The sequence below is a fragment of the Hoplias malabaricus genome, chromosome 2 (assembly GCF_029633855.1).
Source record: "Hoplias malabaricus isolate fHopMal1 chromosome 2, fHopMal1.hap1, whole genome shotgun sequence".
In the NCBI taxonomy this organism is placed as follows: domain Eukaryota; kingdom Metazoa; phylum Chordata; class Actinopteri; order Characiformes; family Erythrinidae; genus Hoplias; species Hoplias malabaricus.
The window spans coordinates 67,531,259-67,550,506 of record NC_089801.1 but is presented as its reverse complement, the minus strand read 5'-3'; the positions used below and the strand labels follow the sequence as shown (position 1 = coordinate 67,550,506).

Below are 19,248 nucleotides of genomic sequence, written 5' to 3'. Positions count from 1 at the left end.
TTTTCTAGCTGGTAATTTGTTAATAATGAGAAAAGCTTTTGTGTGTGTCCACTCACTTTCCTTCACATTCATATTTCTGAATGTTGTGAGTTCCTACCACCATTTCCACCAGCCCCTTACCTTGGTGTGAAAAACCTGATATGGGTTGCATCATTGACGGGGCTCCGTTGGCCATTGGAGGCACAGGAGGGGTCACTGATGAGACCAGTGGGGGCGACATGCCCACTCCCGGCACTCCAGGAGGAAGAGGTGGAAGGGGCATGGGTGGCACCGCTGGTAAACCAGTTATGGCTCCCATACTGGGCATTCCTATAGATATTAGAGACAGAAAGGGCCTTAGTTTTCAGAAATGATTGCTATAATCACAAGCTGGCAATGCTAGGGCCTAGGGGTTTTTTTTGGGTATGGGGTCAGGTAGCAAAAATTTGATTTAAGATATTGACATAGCCAAGAAATCTACTGCAGTCCATCATAAAGCACAAATCAATTTTTCAACCTTAATTAAGCATCATGAAATCAGTGAGCTACACCATTTATCCACAGGACATTAACATGTGTTGTTCAGCTTGATGGGCCTGCTCTTCAATAAGCCTTCAGGATTTGTTCTTACCAAAGGCTGGGGGAGGTGGCAGGGAGAGAGGGGGTTGCTTCATTGATGGGGGCAGGGAAGGGGGCAACGGGTGTCCCTGCAGCTTCAGCTTTATTAGCTTCATGGCGATGGAGAACTCATGCATGTCCATCTTCCCATCATTGTTCAAGTCGGCAAGAGCCCTATGCGAGAAGATTCGCACACTTTAATGACAAACCAGCGTACACGTTTACTCTAGACTCTTATGTAATAAATGTAGACATACAATAATACTAATAAAAGCATTTAGATACCAAGCCATGTTTGCTTGGTAAAAATGACTGGTTGCTCCTTTAAAAACCTACTGCTGAAATGGTGTGAATGCTTTATGTTTTTTCACTTAGATTCACACAAAGGCCAAAATCTTCCAGAATATTAACAAGTTGTAGCTTTTTTTTTTAAACCAAGTGTGGTTCGGCAAGTATTCTGAATCTTGTTTTGCCTCAAAAATGCCCAGGCGTCACTGTTGTCTCTGACCTAGTCTTAATACAAATAAAAGTGCCACTCAACACTGCCCTCACTTCAAGCAGGTGCACAAAGAGATGTCCAATTTCTCAATACATTTTGACTACACAAATGACCTCATCATTACTAAATATATAGAACTGATGACATTTTTTGATTAAGGCCAAACGATTGCATTGTGACTATTAAATATGCATTAGTTTGTGTATAACTACACAATAATATTTCAATAACTTTAATAAATTAACATTTAAATAATACTAACAAAGGCATACTATGCTTATCCATAACTCTTTTCACTGCAGTGTAACAGAGACATTTGTATTGATTTTAATAGAAGTATAAAGAAGCTACACAGGGAATAAGAGGAGTTAATCCGATTAGATAATTCTGTAGCACAACTTACCAGACCTGATCATGTATTACGTATAACACAACCTCTTTTTTTAAATTGCATCTTTCTGTGCCATATTTGAGCCATTGTACTAGCCATGAAAATATCAAACAACATCTATGCCATGCCCACAAGTGCTTGAACTGCAGTCTTATGCCTTATAACAGTTTTGGTCTTATGTCCAAAAACAGCCTGATGTCTGTTGGAATATGTATTCAATGACTCCACAGAAACGATGCACTGGAACGAGCAGTGTACAACCCATGTACATGAACAGATAACAGATTACCCATAATACACTGTTGTTTGGTCAAAACCCACATGAGGTAGTGTCCGAAACCATCCACTACCCTCCTGAATTCAGTTCCCTATAACAGTGAAATATATAGTGAATGATATAGAGAATAGGAAACAGGGAGCCATTTTGGACACTGGGTATCACTGGAGAACAGAATGCTGTTCTCATATTAGAGCCACTGTACCAGCCATGAAAATAGCAAACAACACCTATGCCATGCCCACAAGTGCTTGAGCTGCAGTCTTTTGCCTTATATATGCAGTGTGTCCAAAAAGAGCCTGATGTCTGTTGGAATATGATGTATTCAATGACTCCACAGAAACTACAGCTATATAAAAAACATTTAAGCCAGAGAAGAAGACCAGGTTAAATTAATCTGGTTTACGAACTACTCTGAATAATCAATCAGATTAGACAGGCTCATACCATATCTGGGCCAGAACAGGGGCAGGTAAGCCTGACTGCAGAAAGAAATTTTTGGCCTGGTCACCTGTGGAAAGAAAGGGAGAAAGGCATGATTAAGACGGTGAAGCCTACGGAAACCCCAACACTAAACAGAAGTCAGCACAGATATATGGAACAGAGGGCAACAAAACTGCACTGAAAAAAAAATGCTTAATTTGCATCGCTCAGACAAGAAAAACTGAAGGGCTTGCATAACATAACTGCCATTATAGCTTTTATGTGCAATTATGATTCACTTTGTGTGCAAAGTCAGACAACCACACATAACTTCTGCTTTGCTGTAAACATGCCTCGGCGTCGGGACTGGACTTTGGTCCATCAATTCTACCATCAAAGCTTGTGAAGGAGCAGACAGGGGAGACAGCCAGCTTCACATTACTCTATTTATTTATTTATATGTGGTTTTGCTCATTCTTGGTAAGATAAGTCCAAACAACAGAGCAGAACATTTCAGAGCTTACAATTAAATTGGCTTATCCATGTTGGTCCAAAAAAGTGTTCTCTTGTAGCAACTGCTGTCAGGTAGAAGAAACTTAAGAGATAAAATCATACTAGTCCTCATGAGAAATTAAAAGACTTTGCTTACTTTGATTATGAATACCTTTAACATGTATTAAAGTTGGCAGACTAAAATGGCAAATCATAAAAAGCTGTTAACCTGATCACTGTTTACAATTTCAATTCACACTCATCTGAGTTAAATTATGTTTCATAAGTTTCATATTCTTTATAAAGAGAAGGAGGATAAAGAACACAGCAAGTTTCAGTTCTCCACAACCAAAAGATGAGTATGTCAGGGGTCAGAGTCAAGTGAAGGTGTGAAAACTCCAAAACACATGTGAAAAATTACTGCAACACGTGTGAAAGTAGCATGCCTCACACACACCCCATTAGCAAGAAGAGTGTGTGTGTATGTGTAAGAGTGTGAAGGCAGATCTGGATGGTGTTCAAACACATTAAGGATTTCTAAACAATCACATTTATACAGCAAATCTGAGATCTTTAAAATACCATAAGATACTTAATTTTTTGAAAATCCACGTTGAAATGACTATAACTGGTCTCTATCAAGGTTTTTTTTTAAAACATTTTATCAGTGTGATAAATATAATGGCTGCATCCCAAAGCCTAGGCAGAATTAGGCTGTATTTTTTTTTCCTCAGATGCTACATCATTGGCTGATTTCAATATATCTTTCCTGGCCTTCACTTATGCCTTATTCATTTAAGTCTGAACATATTCAATATGGAGGAAAGTAAGTTTTCTTTTTGACAACATAATTATGTAAATTCCTCAGCTCATTTCATATGTGCAAATGGGCTACAAAGGACGATTTTACATAGGAGTTTCTGAGTATCCATTTTATTCAGTTGCAGCAGGGATTTTAGATATCAGCTACTGTTGCATTTTTATTTTGATTTATATAAATCAAACAATAAATAAATACATATAACCATCAGCAATTATATACATGTTCCAAAGAATTTAATACTGTCTAATAAAGGAAACTTTGCAATGAACATGCAAATGTTTTCTTACGCTTTAAAAGCATAGCGCGAAGTCCTCTAAATAAAACAAAATGTACATGGCAGAAATGGCTGGTGTATGGCTCTTCATTGGAAGAGCTCCAATCAAAAAGACTTTAACACTAGAACGGCTAAAGCTACATGTTTATTTTAAGGCAAAGTACCTACAAGACCCTCACACCCCTGCTGTGAAGCATTTAATGCCTATTGTCTTGAACAGCACTAAATGGGGTGGGGTGACAGACACTAAAAGGGGGGGTTGAGACAACCTTAGAGTGTGTTTCTGGAAAATGGAATCTGTAGGAGAAATGGAGGCAGAAGCAACAATACCGCGACAGAAACAATACCTCTCAATGACCCAAAAAAAAAAAAAAAATCCATTATAGTCCATTTTTGTTCAGAATTTTAATTAAAAACTAAAATTACTATATTTTATATTTATATTGTATACATCTTTATAAGGTATTCAATTATTTAATTATGTATTCAATTTATTTATTACTATTATTTACACTTAAGTATGCATACTACATTTTAATATGCACACTATAATACATTTTTATGCATATTACTGCACCAAGTATGATTAAAAGTTGATTGATAAACATAGGCCCCAAATATTCATTGAACATTCATAGAGCAATTATTCATACTACTTTTAGTGTGCATAATATTTTAAGTATGCATACTTCTTTCTATAAGTATGAAACATGTATGAATATTACTTTTTTAAAGTATTCAGATAGTGTGTGCTATATTTAATTAGATATACTGCTACTAAGCCCAATCCAATTAATGACTCTGCCCCATGCAGCCTCCCACAAAATACTCTTCATCCCTTTCAGGAGTCCTCGTCACCAGACTGTCTACTGTCCCCCCCACCATATCTCTCACACACGTGCGTACCGTTCACACACACAAGAATGCCTTTATGAACTACCAGCCAAAAACAGCCTCTCCCTGTCTCAGCTCGGCTGACTGCAGGCTCACAGCCATACAGCAGTGCTTCAGCCAAAACAAAGAAAGGCCTATCCACTGCTGGGGACAACCCAAGGAGTCAAAAACAGCGAGATCAGAGATCAGGAAAAGACCCGTTAAGAGGTGCTTAAGGCAATAGACGTGACAGAATTACGATGGAACATTGTGATTACCCCTTATCTCCTTAAATTTTCAATATTGAGTTCACGTTTATTTTAAATGGACAGAGAATACAAATGGAAAAGTAAAACGGAACAAGGAAGTGGTATCTTTTATAGCAAGGGATGCATTACATTCAATAAAATATGCATGTGGACAATTTATAGCTTCAATCTGGGAATCAGAAAACATTTTTGTCTATATCAAATACATAGCATCAGACTATTGATCCTTAATTATCATTTAGGTACTTATCTATTGCTGAGCTAGAAATCTCCCAGTAGTTAAAAGGAGGCTTGGCAAATACAGTTCAACAAATTAAAAATCCTTTCCAGAAACTTGTTTCAACTGATCCTGACACCTCTAGAGAAGAAGTCAGGATATTGCAAGAAAACCATAGAGGATTTGGAATTTTTTCCATTGCCACCTCTGTTTGAAGATGGTGACATACTAAGGTACATTTTTGCCCTGTTGGCTTACTGTACCTACCTGGTATTAGAAACGAACTCAGAGTTAACAGAGCATTTTCATTTGATGAGCAGGTGTGGTAGTAAAGTGGGGGAAATGAAAAATATTGGACTAATTAATATTATATTTGGCCTTCTGTATGCAGAACAGATTGGTCCCAGGATACAATATACACAGACAAAAGAACCTTATATAAAATGGTATAGTATTTGCATAACTTATGCACATTATTATAATAATCATACACAAGATAAGATGTTAAATATCTTATGCCAATCCATTAGAGCTTCACCACACTCTCTTCCTACCTGCAGTCACCAAAATTTCTGTTGAATCCTACACCTCAACACTAAGGTTGCTGTGGCCGTTTATGATCCTATCAGCAACCGGCTGTCCTTAACAACTACGGTTAGTTACTCACTGAGCCAAGGTTATCAGTACCCAAACCAGCCACTGTATCACTACATTACAGGGTGGGCCATTTATATGGATACACCTTAATAAAATGGGAATGGTTGGTGATATTAACTTCCTGTTTGTGGCACATTAGTATATGGGATGGGGGAGATTTTTCAAGATGTTTGGTCACCATGGCGGGCATTTTGAAGTCAGCCATTTTGGATCCAACTTTTGTTTTTTTCAATGGGAGTAGGGTCATGTGACACAACAAACGTTGTCAATTGTGAATGCAACCCTCTTCTCCAACTCTTCACACACTGATAGCAACACCACAGGAGAAATGCTAGCACAGGCTTCCAGTATTCAACACAATGGGCAGCACTTTGAACACATTTTATAAGTGATCAGAAACTTGTAAATAACTCATGAAAGAATAAAGTTACGTTAAGCACACCATTGTTTTTCTTGTGAAATTCCCAATAAGTTTTCACATGACCCTATTCCCATTGAAAAAACAAAAGTTGGATCCAAAATGGCCACCATGGTCACCACCCATGTATATGGGTCCCCCCTCCCATATACTAATGTGCCACAAACAGGAAGTTAATATCACCAACCATTCCCCTTTTAAGGTGTATCCATACCAATGGCCAACCCTGTATATTTAAATCATATTACTAATAATATCTAATACAATGAAAATGTTAAAGACAATATTACGTTGTCTAAACACCCTGTACATATTCAGTACAGAGGCAAGAAATTAACAAACAAGATGCAATGCGAACAATGCTCAAACAAAAAGTGCTGGACAGAGATCTGCGAGGGTATGTCTACACATCACAAAACTGGCATGGCAAATATGGAGAGCTGCCTGGCTGATCCTCTGCCCAATGCTGCATGGTAATGTAACCAAAAAAATAAATAAATAAATAAAAATAATTATTAATATTTATCACGACCAGGGGCATTAATTTCTGGAAGACTTTAAGAAAATAAAACAAATAATATATACACTGAAGTATAACAATTTAACTAAATCCATATTCTGCATCATGCAGGTTAGTCTATCTTTCTAAACTGTTTCTTCAGAACCAGACATGTATCAGCCACTGGTAAAGTGTTTCTTTGGAACATCAACAGTGAATACTTTTCTTAAACATTAATCAATAAATGTAATAAATGATCTAGTGAATGACATGTGTCTCAAAATATGAAAAGCTCCTTTTGACCATGTTTAAAATTTCAGACATACTTATAGTAAAGCTGTTCTATGACAGTGTCAAATTGTGGTCTATACTGACACCATGCAAACTAGGCGTTTTAGAAAATGCAAATAGGAGGAGGTTTATATTGGAGGTCAGTATCTGATTACCACATTTATGTAGAACAGGAAGCACCACTCTATAATACACGGCCAGTATACTGTTTTAGCTTTCCATTATAATTTGTACTTAGCAATTGCTGTATTTCTCTAAAACCATAATGATTGGGAACTGTGAAGAGGCAAAAAATGGTCCTCAGTCAGTGTAAAACAGCTTTTGTACAGAAGTCAAACATGAAACAGGAAGCTGTTCTCAGCAGATTAAGAGTCAGGGTGTTAATTTTAGTTATGGATGGAAATTAGACTAGTTTATAGAAGCAGGCAGAGAAATATGAGTCAAAAATTATGTTGAGATGGTTAATAAATCAGTGAGGCCATAATAGATATTCTTTGCCATTTTACACATCACAACTTTGCAATTATCATGTAGAACTCCAATACTAGTGTTACAACATTAAAACTAAATGCTGTAGAACTGGATATTACATACTACAGCACTGCATACTGACCTGTGATGAAGCCAGCAGGTGTCGGCGTCAGACTGTGGAACTGTTGGTCATGTTTGGCTCTCTCATCCACAGAGATAACCCATGTGTCCAGCCCCCCTGTACACAGAGAAATAGACACTAATACCATGACAGATCCTGTAGTGTAATTTAAATAAGAAGGCATCAGCTCTTTCTGTATGTGGGTCTGAGTGCCAATATCTTCTTTAAAATACAAACAGGTGTTGCCACTTTAGAAATAGGCAATTGACTAGAGATTTTACAACATTCCAAGTGCTTCCCAGGCTTCATTAGAAAGAGAGAGTGAAAGAAAAAAAAAGAAGAGAAGAGAGAGGAGAGAGATAGAAAGGATGTGATCTTTTTTAGTAAAGGTATAGAACAGGAAGTTTTAGAGGGGAAGGAAAAAGAAAAAGGAGAAAGTGTGAGCATGTGTCTGTGTGTTTTAGAGAAAGAGAGAGAGAGATTCACAAACTGTAGAATATGTAACAAAATGTATAAACAATTACACTATGATATAATTCCTTGTATAATATTAAACAATGAAGTGTTTGAAGAATAGAGAAATAAACTGAACATTAATTACACCAAAAGTAAAAAGTAACTGGACAAAATTTCATCCCACACACCCTCACATAAATGTACATTTGTCAGTGTGGATATAAAAGAGAACTCACCTCCAAAGGCTGTGGGGAATTGAGCCATGGTTCAGTCAGTCAGCTGTACCCCGCCACACTCCTGTAACATAAACACAACAAAAAATTCACTCATTTAATCCCGCTTTACACTCAAACTTCCTCCCTCTTTGGGGTTTATTTCCACTGCTGATTTATTCACTATGCCTTTTAAGATGCATTTTTTTTTAGAGAAGAGGTCAATGATTCAATAAAACTGTCTTCTTTCTCTCTACTGTCATTTTATCTGTGTGAGGAAGAGACAAGGTGACACTGATCGTGGGAGATCTAGAGGAAATAAACACGAAGACGGAATACAAACACAGGCACACAAAACCCAAGCTTCCTGTGAATCCTGGATAAGTCTATAATTGACCATTACAGTACAGATTAAGCTGGATGGGATGTAACATTCGCTGAAGACCCTGGTGTGTGTGCACCAAGCTTCCTCTAAGCAACCACTTCAACATTTACTTTTAATCAATTATGTTCTTTAGCGTCTAATCAATATCAATATAAATCTCTCTATTGTGAATTCTACATTGTCAGCGTACCGTGTTAATGTGCCAAGATATCATATGCATCGTAACAATGACATACATTTTTCCCCCCATATTGGCCTGCCCCAGATGAAGCACAAGAACGAGAGAGGGGGAAGAAAAAGAAAAAAAAAAAAAAACACCCTACAAGAGTCTGAACCACGGTCTGTTACCAGTTATCTCCCAGCTGTGTAAACGCTGCCATAGAGCATGTGCACCCACCCACTGATACACACACACGCCAGCAGGGACACCCCAGGGCACTAGCCTGAAAAATTTTAATCAGTGCCAGATCCTCCATCACTATTCTTCCTAGCACCCCCAATCTCTCGCTTCCTTAATACAGAGCTTTCCCAGCAGGATCCTTTCAAAGCTGAGTCTGGGGATGGACACGCAGGCACACACACACACACACACACACTAAAGCATTAATCCTGTCAATATTACTGTTTGTTTGAGAAACAGCCAGCACTCCCTGTATTTTGCATAGCACACAGTGATAATGAGGGCCAAGTGCTGACACAGTACTTTGTTCTGCTTAACAAACTCAAGCTAAATGTTCATTACACAGAAGAGTAGGCAGGATTAAAACTGAGGGGTTATGTTCGGGAAAGTGGTGTATACAATGTCATTTTTTTCAGCATTTCTCAATATGTCAACACTGTGTCACACACAGTCACACCCTCCTTAACCCTTTGGTTGAGTCATCCCAGGACAAAGTGCAAGGCCATTCAAGTAATGCATATCTCACCTTTAGGGAACAAGAAAACCCCAGATATATACAATTCTCTTTTACTTGAGGAACGTTTTTTGGAAGTAAACTGTAGTCCAGGTCTGTCCAAAGTACACATTTTAACATTCAACCATCCCTGCTTGGTATCACCATAACACCAAGAATTCCCAACGCTAAACTAGGTGCAAACCAGAAACTTGTTGTAGGCACAACATTTCACAGAAGTGTGGAACTGAATGTTTGTACCCCAACTTGTAACCGATTGATAATTATCACCACTCCTACCCAGCTCAGACAAATTATTTGCTGTAACACTGTAAGGCCATGTTACTGTGAAGAGATGTCATTTCTAAGAACTCCTTATTGTTTGACTAGTGAGGGGTCTTTCAAGATGGAGGACTGCAAGCTGGAGCCTGGTTGAGTGCTTGACTCCACACTGAAAGCATTCTGTTCCACCGATTAAACTGGAGAGTCAGTCACAGACACAGAGTGCCCTGTCACACACACTTGTGTTAGTGACACACTCGCGGCAGAGCTGGCTCTCGTCACAGCCTTTGCTAATGGCCGAGCATGCGTGTTTGTGTGCTAGCTGTCTTTGAGCGTCTGACCTACTTTTTTCCTCTGCACTTTTCAGATTCTAATGAGGCTTTTCTCAGGACAATGCTTTTAACCAGGGCTCCAAAAGAAAGCTTAGAAATGGGGAAAAAAAAACTGACAACTACAACACATCAGCAAAAAAAATAAATAATGAAAACGAATGGACGAAGACTCACTTTTCAGTCACTACTACCACTTAGTTGCACTTTTCCTACAATAGGATGGCTTTTGAGATGCCATTAAAGCTAACATTTTATTATGATAGAAACTTTCAAACAGGTCCTAGATCAATGTTTTCAAAGGAAAAAAAAAAACTCTGTACAACTGGACACAAGCTAGTCCATTTTGTGCAATCTTTTATTTCTCCTTCCTCACAAGTGGCTACTCAGGAGGTCACACCCCAGTGAAGAGCAAGGGGGGGGATCAGGAGGCAATGATGTCATGCAACTGCAATGCTGCTATTGGGCGAGGCAGGTCTGGGTCGAGAGCTTAAATATGAACACAATGCATTTCCAGGTCCTATCTGCATATTCATTAATAAATTAAACTCGGGGCATTTTAGATGTTCTGCTTAGAAAAAGGGAAAAATGACAAACCCTGTATTGTCTGGGTTTAATCAGTCCAAGTTACTCACACACAGAAGAAAGAAACAGAAAACACTTCAGGCCCCTAAACAAAAACCCACACAGTAACTATTAATAGAGGGGGAAAAACAAAAACCCACAATAAATTTCCACAGGTTCACGCACAGAGTTAGACAGCATGTCAGCTGAAGCATCAGGTCAAGCAAATGCCTTGATTTCACCACAGCATGTACCACAACCTGCTCAGCCCCTGCAAAGCAAAGCACAAAGTATCACTGTTGATATTATGGCAATAACAGCAGTTGATGGGTATGGGGGCCTCTCAGAAGATAGCCTTCCTTGTGTTATACAATTTCACGCACCACCTCTTTCTGTTAAAATTGCAATGCATCTGGTAGTTTGTGTCCAGTCACTGACTGGTGCTTGCCGAAATTCCCAATTTAAAAAGGGCCATTATCAATCAAACCTTGAGAAATATAGTTTCCAGTCCCCAGTCAGATCAGGTCTTTCTTTCAAACACAATTTATTAACAAATGGTCATGTTATAACGATATTATAATATTCATTGGACATATTTACTTATACACACACACTGACCTTGACCAGTGCAGAAAATACTACTGCTCTTATTGTGCAGGTAATGGAAAATGTAACAGACTCTGGTTGTTTTACTGTTACAATAGTTAGTGGGTTTTTTTAATTCTTGGGTTTGTTTGTTCTCAAACAGCTGATGCACATTCAGTCATGGCATGCTACACATGTTGGAAAGTTATGTTCCCATTTTCTATTTAAACAAACATCTGTCATTTTATTTAATTATCATCATTATTATAGCTTGCAAAACACACACACAGCACTGTATTACAAACAATCACAGTTGTCTGGATTGCAAGAATGCAGAATCATAACAATGGCTGCTAGTTTGTCCACTGAAATTAAACACTTGGCAAAAATACAACATCTCCTTTTAATAAACAGGTTTGCACATGCATGCACAGCAATCTGCTATAACCTTATGACCACCTCCTTGCTTTTATGTTCACTGTCCATTCTGTCCACTGTCTGTGTAGAAGTAAGCCGTCATAATCAAAGTGTGCGCGCGCATATATACACACAAAAACATAGGAGACAGGGAGAGAGACAGACACGTTCATTAGCAGGACACAGCAACATAGATCACATGTCTGTTTGCATTCCTAGCATAACACAGTAGCAGAGGCCCAGTGTGAACACGCACTACTAGATCATAGCCACTCCAATGGTGTAAAACTAATAAAGATTATTGACGAGAAGATGAACCTGCAATTAGATGAAGATAATCTCCATTTAAAATCCATGTTTATGTTCCCCCATTTGTATACATTTATGACAGATGTGTTTAATTATTTTATTTCTTTGCATCAATGCGATTTGGAAGATGTACTTAGCTGGTCGATATAGTTTAATAATGGCTTTAAAAAAAACAAACAAACTAATTACTTAATGTTCGGAATATTTAGTAAAATACTTGAATGTCATACTTGGAACGTATATCTTAAAAATAACTAATATTGTCACCTTGAGAAGCGACAGAATGATACAGATCCATAATCTGCACTGCAGTAGATGTGCAGTACGATAGAGTCATTTAACACTAGAGCGCAGTGAATGGAATACAAGAGACCAGCTGCTGTCTGGTCTCTTTCTCTGCCTGTCTCTCTTCTTAGACAATTACAAAGCAGGACAGGTCTTCTAAACACACACAGACACACAAACACTATTGACACACACACTCATTCTGACAGCACTTTCTGATCAAAATCACTTGAAGTTAGAGGTGCTTCCTCAGGAAGTAAACAGCAGTAACATATATGGAATGCTACCCTGCTACATTGTGAAGCTGGAGGTGGCTCCTTATTTAAATGGTGCAATAGTCCTAGAGTAATCTCAACAAAAGATCTACAGTTTCTCATTACGCTGAAACTGATTCTCACCCACATTATGTAAAGTTTGCCCAACATTGTTCAACAAACAAACAAATAAATTAAGGATTTATGGGTGGAATATAGGGAGATCAAATCCCAAAACACATACTCAACAGTCCACTAGATCACTTACTCATACAACAAAGCCAACTCCAGTTTTTTTCATGTGAAATAGTCCATGGGGTGTATGGTACATTGTCCTTATAAGCCTTCTAAAGCTATAAGCCATATACCTTTTTAAACTGTAACACAAGGCAAAGATTTCAGACTTTACTTCTAGTGAATAGTGCAGACTTTATCTGGATAAACGGACAAATCCTCCCAGTCAATAATATTACTGAATAATGCCTGGCCCACAGTACGGGATTTTAAAAATCCTAACCTATGTTGAAAATGTGAGACACTCCACACATAATGACATTTTTTCCACAGATTCCTCTGTACTTGATTATTGTTAGTCCTCAAAGTGTCCACACTACACAATCCACCCTTAATGAAACATCACACACCTTCCGATTGCTCACACCCGACCAGTGATCTCAATCCTCAAAACCTGGCAGGAGTTTCTTGTGAACGTCTACATCGCCAAAGCAGGCATTTCTGCAAACATCAGGCTTTCTCGCAAACATGAAAGATGGCAGATGGCAGTAAGACCATAAGACAAGCCCGGCTCTCACTGGTTTCCTGTTTTTCAGGCATTGCTTTACCATACTGTTTCACACCTGGGTCTGGGTCCTGAGGTCGTGGGTTCAATTCCTGCCTCAGGCCACTGTCTGTGAGGTGTTCTCACCAGGTCTGTGTCGGTTTCCTCCGGGTGGTCCGGTATCCGGCCATAGGCCAAATACACACATTAGCAATGCCCATGTGTGTGGACTGGCACCCTGTCCGGGGTGTTACTGCCCTGTGGCCAGTGATTCTGGGTAGGCTCTGAGCCCACCATGACACTGAACAGGATGAAGCAGTTACAGTAAACAGAGATTAAAAATTAACATGTGATTTTTGGTTAAACCACACAAAGGTCAAGAGGACTTTGGCAATAAAGCAATAAAAATCAGTGTATGGGCCCTTTAAGGGCTTAAATTCCTTATATAGGCACAATAGCTGTTTCTGCTGTAACAGAAACTGCAGTAATAAAAAACATTAAATAGATCTAATGTGACAGTTTCCTTAGGAGGGCCTGAAACCACATCTGCACAATGTTAGAGCAAGGTTACGTTCACTGCTCTTTCTGCTGTATACAAGCAACCAGACATGCACAATCTGTGCACATACAAATCTACCCAGCTACAAACACACAGGATATTAAATGTTAAATGCAGACATAATGGAAAATGTTTAAGTATGTGGGGCTGTGCACTGAATTCAATCGAGTTTCATCTAAGAGATAAGGTTTATTTTTGCAGCTAGCCAGGTTTAAATGTTAAATGATGTGTAGACCTAAAGAGATTAATCAGCAGAATAAACTATAAATTACTGAAGCGGAAAAATAATTGATATACACAGTGCTAGGCAGTAATGATGGATACAATATTTACTAAATAAACCACTGCATTACCATTATAGATAAGACACCACGAGGCAAACATATCCCTCAAGTGTTACTTTAAAAGCACAATGACTTTTTAGCCTCTTCCGATTGTCTGATTACCTCAATAAATTGTGGTAATGACCTAACTAGACAAATTACATTTGTGACAATGGTTTGTTTATTAATCTATAGAAGGTACTCATAAAGGTCAAGTAGAATGCATATACCTAATTATTTGTGAAAAGAGATCAGAATTAGCCCACAGCTGCCTTGAATAGGACATATTATGGGTTAGAGGGAAATAAATCACCTTTTGGGTGAATAGGCCTATTCAATTGTAGATCTAGACCAACTACCAACCCAAAAAGCAGAAACTTAGATTTACCCACCTCCTTGTTCAAGTCTGTCCAGTGAAAATGACTATAGACCAAATTTGTGTTTGTAAACAGAGATGACGTTTTCTGTGGGTGGAATGTAGGTGGCGGCAAACTGACACCACACTGAGTACAGTGAAACGTAATGTAAGAAAATGGGAATAGGGACCACCCATTTGATGCATGCAAATCTTTTACTGCTCTTCTGCATCTCTACCAAAAAAAAAGTTCAACTTGTCAATATTGTGAAATCAACCAATTGTTGTTGTGGCAACCAACAACAGAGTAAGATATTTGTTATTATTTGGTAGGTCGGTGTCGCAAATTACACACAGCTGCCAGTGATGTAAACCCTAAAATGGTGTAATAACTACAGCTTCTAACCCTGGGCTCTCATGCTGAACTGAAGTGTGGCTCATTCTCATTTAAAGAAACAACCACTGAACAGAACCATTTAGACAGGGAGAGAACAGTGTTGTGGTGTTTGCTCCTTGTGGTATTTTAATGAAAGCATGTCACAGGTGTGCCATTAATGGCACTTTTCCACTGCATGGGTCCTACTTGTCTCTGCTCAGCTATTTTGCTTTTCCACCAGCCAAATCTGGCACCTGGTCCCTGGAACTGTGTAATTTAGTCCCTGCTCATGCCTAGTACAAAGCAAGCTGAGCAGGTATTAAACGTGATACCTTGCAGAGTACTGATTGGCCAGAGAAGACACGACAGGTCAACAGCACCTAACTTTATCACCGCCATTGTTGTAGTTTTCAAGGCCTGTGGTTCCCATTAGATACAGGATTTTGTGCTCGTGGAAACATGCTCAAGGAAAAGCATGTTGAGCCGTGCCAAGCCGATGCTATGCAGTGAAAAAGCACTGTAAGACCCCAAGGAAATATCCAATTAAAGGTTGACTCTTTACTTGTACCTCTACAAATCAAAGACATTTAGAGGTATATTCTGGCTTCATAAAACAGACCAAAACATACCAAATGTTAAAACTATTTGAATGATTTCCTAAATCCGGTAAGGGAGGTTGGTATGCTGTTGCTCCTCCTCTGACTTAAACTTAGGCTTCCCTAATGAAAAACAATGTTCTACATCAAACAAGTTTCAAGTTTCACAAATAGCATATGATAGACCAACTATGAAAACAGCGCCTTTTCATGGACCAATATTTTTAATTTCCACCATAGTGTTAATGTTGGTTTGATTTTATACATTTCCTGAACAAAAGCATAATACCGTTTGCTCGGCGGAAGATGCCTTATCATCCTGATGACCAAATAACTTCATCACCTATTTTTGAATCAATAGTAGGAGAAAAGTACACGTGGTGAGGTAATGGTTGCTTTTTCCTTGGTCTATAACCTGACATGCAACTCCATATAATAAATGAATGGGGAAATGTGATGTTTTCTTCAAGCAGTCGTCTTTAAATTTGTATGTGTCATTAGAACGGCAGCAGACAAAAGCTCCAGAATCATCTCCATGGCTAATGCAGATTTGCGATACTTCATTAAACGTAACTTTCATACATTTATCCATACTCCATTATTTCTCAAGCCCACAGCAACCTTGCTTTCTTCGGTTTATGTGCTGATTTTTGTTTGGCTTCTTTAGCTGTAAATCCAATTTTATTTAGTCCATATTAAAATGTTCTGTCAAACATTTAAACCAGAGTTGTGCTGGTGTTTGTTCTAGAAATACAAATTCCGACAAATTCCTTTTTTCCATCCATCCATTATCTGTAACCGCTTATCCAGTTCAGGGTCGAGGGGGGTCCAGAGCCTAACTGGAATCATTGGGCGCAAGGCGGGAATACACCCTGGAGGGGACGCCAGTCCTTCACAGGGCAACACAGACACACACACATTCACTCACACACACACACACACCTACGGACACTTTCGAGTCGCCAATCCACCTGCAACTTGTGTTTTTGGACTGTGGGAGGAAACCGGAGCACCCGGAGGAAACCCACGTGGACACGGGGAGAACACACCAACTCCTCACAGACAGTCACCCGGAGCGGGAATCGAACCCACAACCTCCAGGCCCCTGGAGCTGTGTGACTGCGACACTACCTGCTGCGCCACCGTGCCGCCCTCAAATTCCTTTTTTAACTTTTTAAAACTATATTATTGCAATATTTTAATTTAACTTGTTTGGGGTATGCTTCACAGAGACAGAAAGTTCAGATATTACATAAATATGCCTTGTGGTTTACCAGTGATTTGATTATTCACTGCAAAATAAAAAAGCTGGGGAAATAAGTGTGGTGACTCCACTTTTCCAGGGCTAGTACAAAGATATGTCTGACCCCTCCTTAGGCCTTGCTACTACAAAAGCAGTGCACACATGGAAGATACATAACATGACAATTCAGTGGGCTCTGCCAGAATATTTGTTGAACAGAATGAAAATCTTACGCACAATGAGGCTATTCAACCACGGCAGGAAGCAGGGGTTTATTTTTATTCTGGTTAGAGTACTGTATAATATTATGGTTATTAATCCATGTCAAAACTTATACCATGTTGAACACACTAACCAGCTGAAAACAGAATATAAAAAAATAAACATATTTTCTGTATCAAGAACGTGTTAAATTCCGGTAACACCACATCATACTAATTCAACCCACAGTTTTTCTGAATCATTAAACTCCTACAGGCAGATATATATTAGACTGGAGCAGCTTATGTCCCACTGCCTTTCTGCTGAAGCAGCCAGTACCACTACTTCTGTCCTGAAGCCAAAGACCAGAGAGAGGATGAGGTTCAACTATAGCTGTACAGAATGGATAGCAGAGGTGGACAAAAGCGCACACACACACACACACACACACACACACACACACACACACACACACACACACACACACACACACACACACACACACACACACACACACAGTGTTGCTTTATCTATTCCTCCAGACTAAATCTCTACAGAATAATACCTGAGGTGGGCCGGGGGATGGGAACAAAAATTAAAATGAGAGAGCCAGCAAGAAAAAGGACCATGGAGAGACAGATGAAAGAAAGACATGCTGAACTAGAGACAGAGAAGGAAAAAGAAGAGGAAAAGGGGGCTTGAGAGAGTGAGAAACAAGACTGCAAGGGAAAGAAAAGAGACAAAGAGGATCAAGTATGATCAAGAGACTGTGAGAAAGAATTGCAAAAACACAGACACAAAATGGGACCTACACAACTAGGGAGAAAGAAAAAGAAAGGGAGAAAGAAAGAAAAGAAAGGGGGGGGGTCAGGTGTGGGGAATGGGAAATAGGACAGTGAGGGGAAGAAATAGAGAGAGACAGACAGAAGACCTACAGAACTAGAGCGTGTGAGAGGAAAAATAGGAAAAATTGAGGCTTAGGGAGAGAGTAAAAGAAAACACAAAAAGGGTGAGAAAGAAAATCAGGAGCGGGACAGGACCAACAAAAGTAAAAAGATGAGGTGTGGGGAGGGAGGGGTGACAAGCAAGAAAGAAACAAGAAGTGAACAAGGTGAAGAATGAGATGAAAAAGAGCACAAGAGAGACAGGAAAATGATACTGGGAAAGGGAAAAACAAACATTAAAAGACAAAAAGAGAAAAGTGGAAGGAGGGAGGGGAGAAAGAGATGGAAAGGAAAGGAAAGGTAAATGAAAGCAAACAGAGGAGGATGGTGAGAAGGTGAAGAAAGACTAAACTCTTTTCTTGTGTTGTTCAACAATGGCCCACAACAGATTCCTTCACAGTAAAGCAGCTCTTCCCCTGGACTCCAAACCCACACAGAGGGTCTTCATACACCCTCTCAGGCGTTATAATCCAATTAAACAGCCGCAAACATGTTCCAGAAAAACTACACACATCTCTGTGATCACGGCAACGACCCAATGTACATACATTTTATGTTCAAAGTTTTAGATGTTTTGCTCGTCTAAGGTTTCTCCTAAAATTAAATGTTTTAATAGGGAAGTTCCCGTCACAGGGTGACTTTTAGATGAGGCGAATTAGCTCTGCAAACTCTTCATAAGAAAAGAAACAAAAACAAAGTCAGCGCAATTTACTGAAGTATGTAAAACTTTCATTCTGCAAAGATTTGAGCAATGCTGGAGGCACGGGGGGAGGGGGGGGGCAGTTTGATGTGAAATGCTCCGAACTAGAAAAACCTATCAGGTCAGAGAGGTTCAGAGCAGTGGAAACAGGAAACCAGACCTCTGAAGCCTCCAAAATATGCCTAATAGTACATTATCACTACCTGATGAGATACTGTTTTAAATTAATTTAGTGACTAGGTTTTGGCTTAAACACAAGTATTTAAAAATGTTTAAAATACGCTCTTACAACCCTCCAATGAAAACTACATTTTTAACCTTGCTAATGCCCAAGTGGTGTTGTTTATATGCTACAAAATATATAAAAGCTAGGGATGTTGTTTTTTAACATGTCATAAACCTAAAAAACCAATCCCATCAATTGGCAGTGTAGAGCTATCAAGTCGTCAGCAATTTGTCTTAAAGCATTAACAGGTTCTGCAGTTGAAAATTACTTCTAAACATGGAAAACTGATGAACATAGTTGACTTTTAAAGGTTTAATCAAGAAGAATGGTCGTATTATATCAGAAGTGCATTTGTGGAGTTCTATGGCAAAGCAGCACCCATAG

General features: G+C 39.0%; 1 protein-coding gene across 4 annotated transcripts in view; it reads right to left on the bottom strand.

Moving 5' to 3' along the window:
- itsn1 (intersectin 1 (SH3 domain protein)) overlaps positions 1-19,248 on the bottom strand; it is a 54,418-nt gene that overhangs the window by 33,798 nt on the left and 1,372 nt on the right. For all 4 annotated transcript variants that reach the window (XM_066661111.1, XM_066661112.1, XM_066661113.1 and 1 more), the window contains exons 2-6: positions 8,285-8,345; positions 7,614-7,709; positions 2,212-2,275; positions 611-771; positions 121-309 (exon numbers count right to left, since the gene is read on the bottom strand). In XM_066661111.1, the coding sequence (XP_066517208.1) occupies positions 121-309; positions 611-771; positions 2,212-2,275; positions 7,614-7,709; positions 8,285-8,312 (538 nt within the window). In that variant the 5' untranslated portion in view covers positions 8,313-8,345. The remainder of the gene's footprint in view (positions 1-120; positions 310-610; positions 772-2,211; positions 2,276-7,613; positions 7,710-8,284; positions 8,346-19,248) is intronic.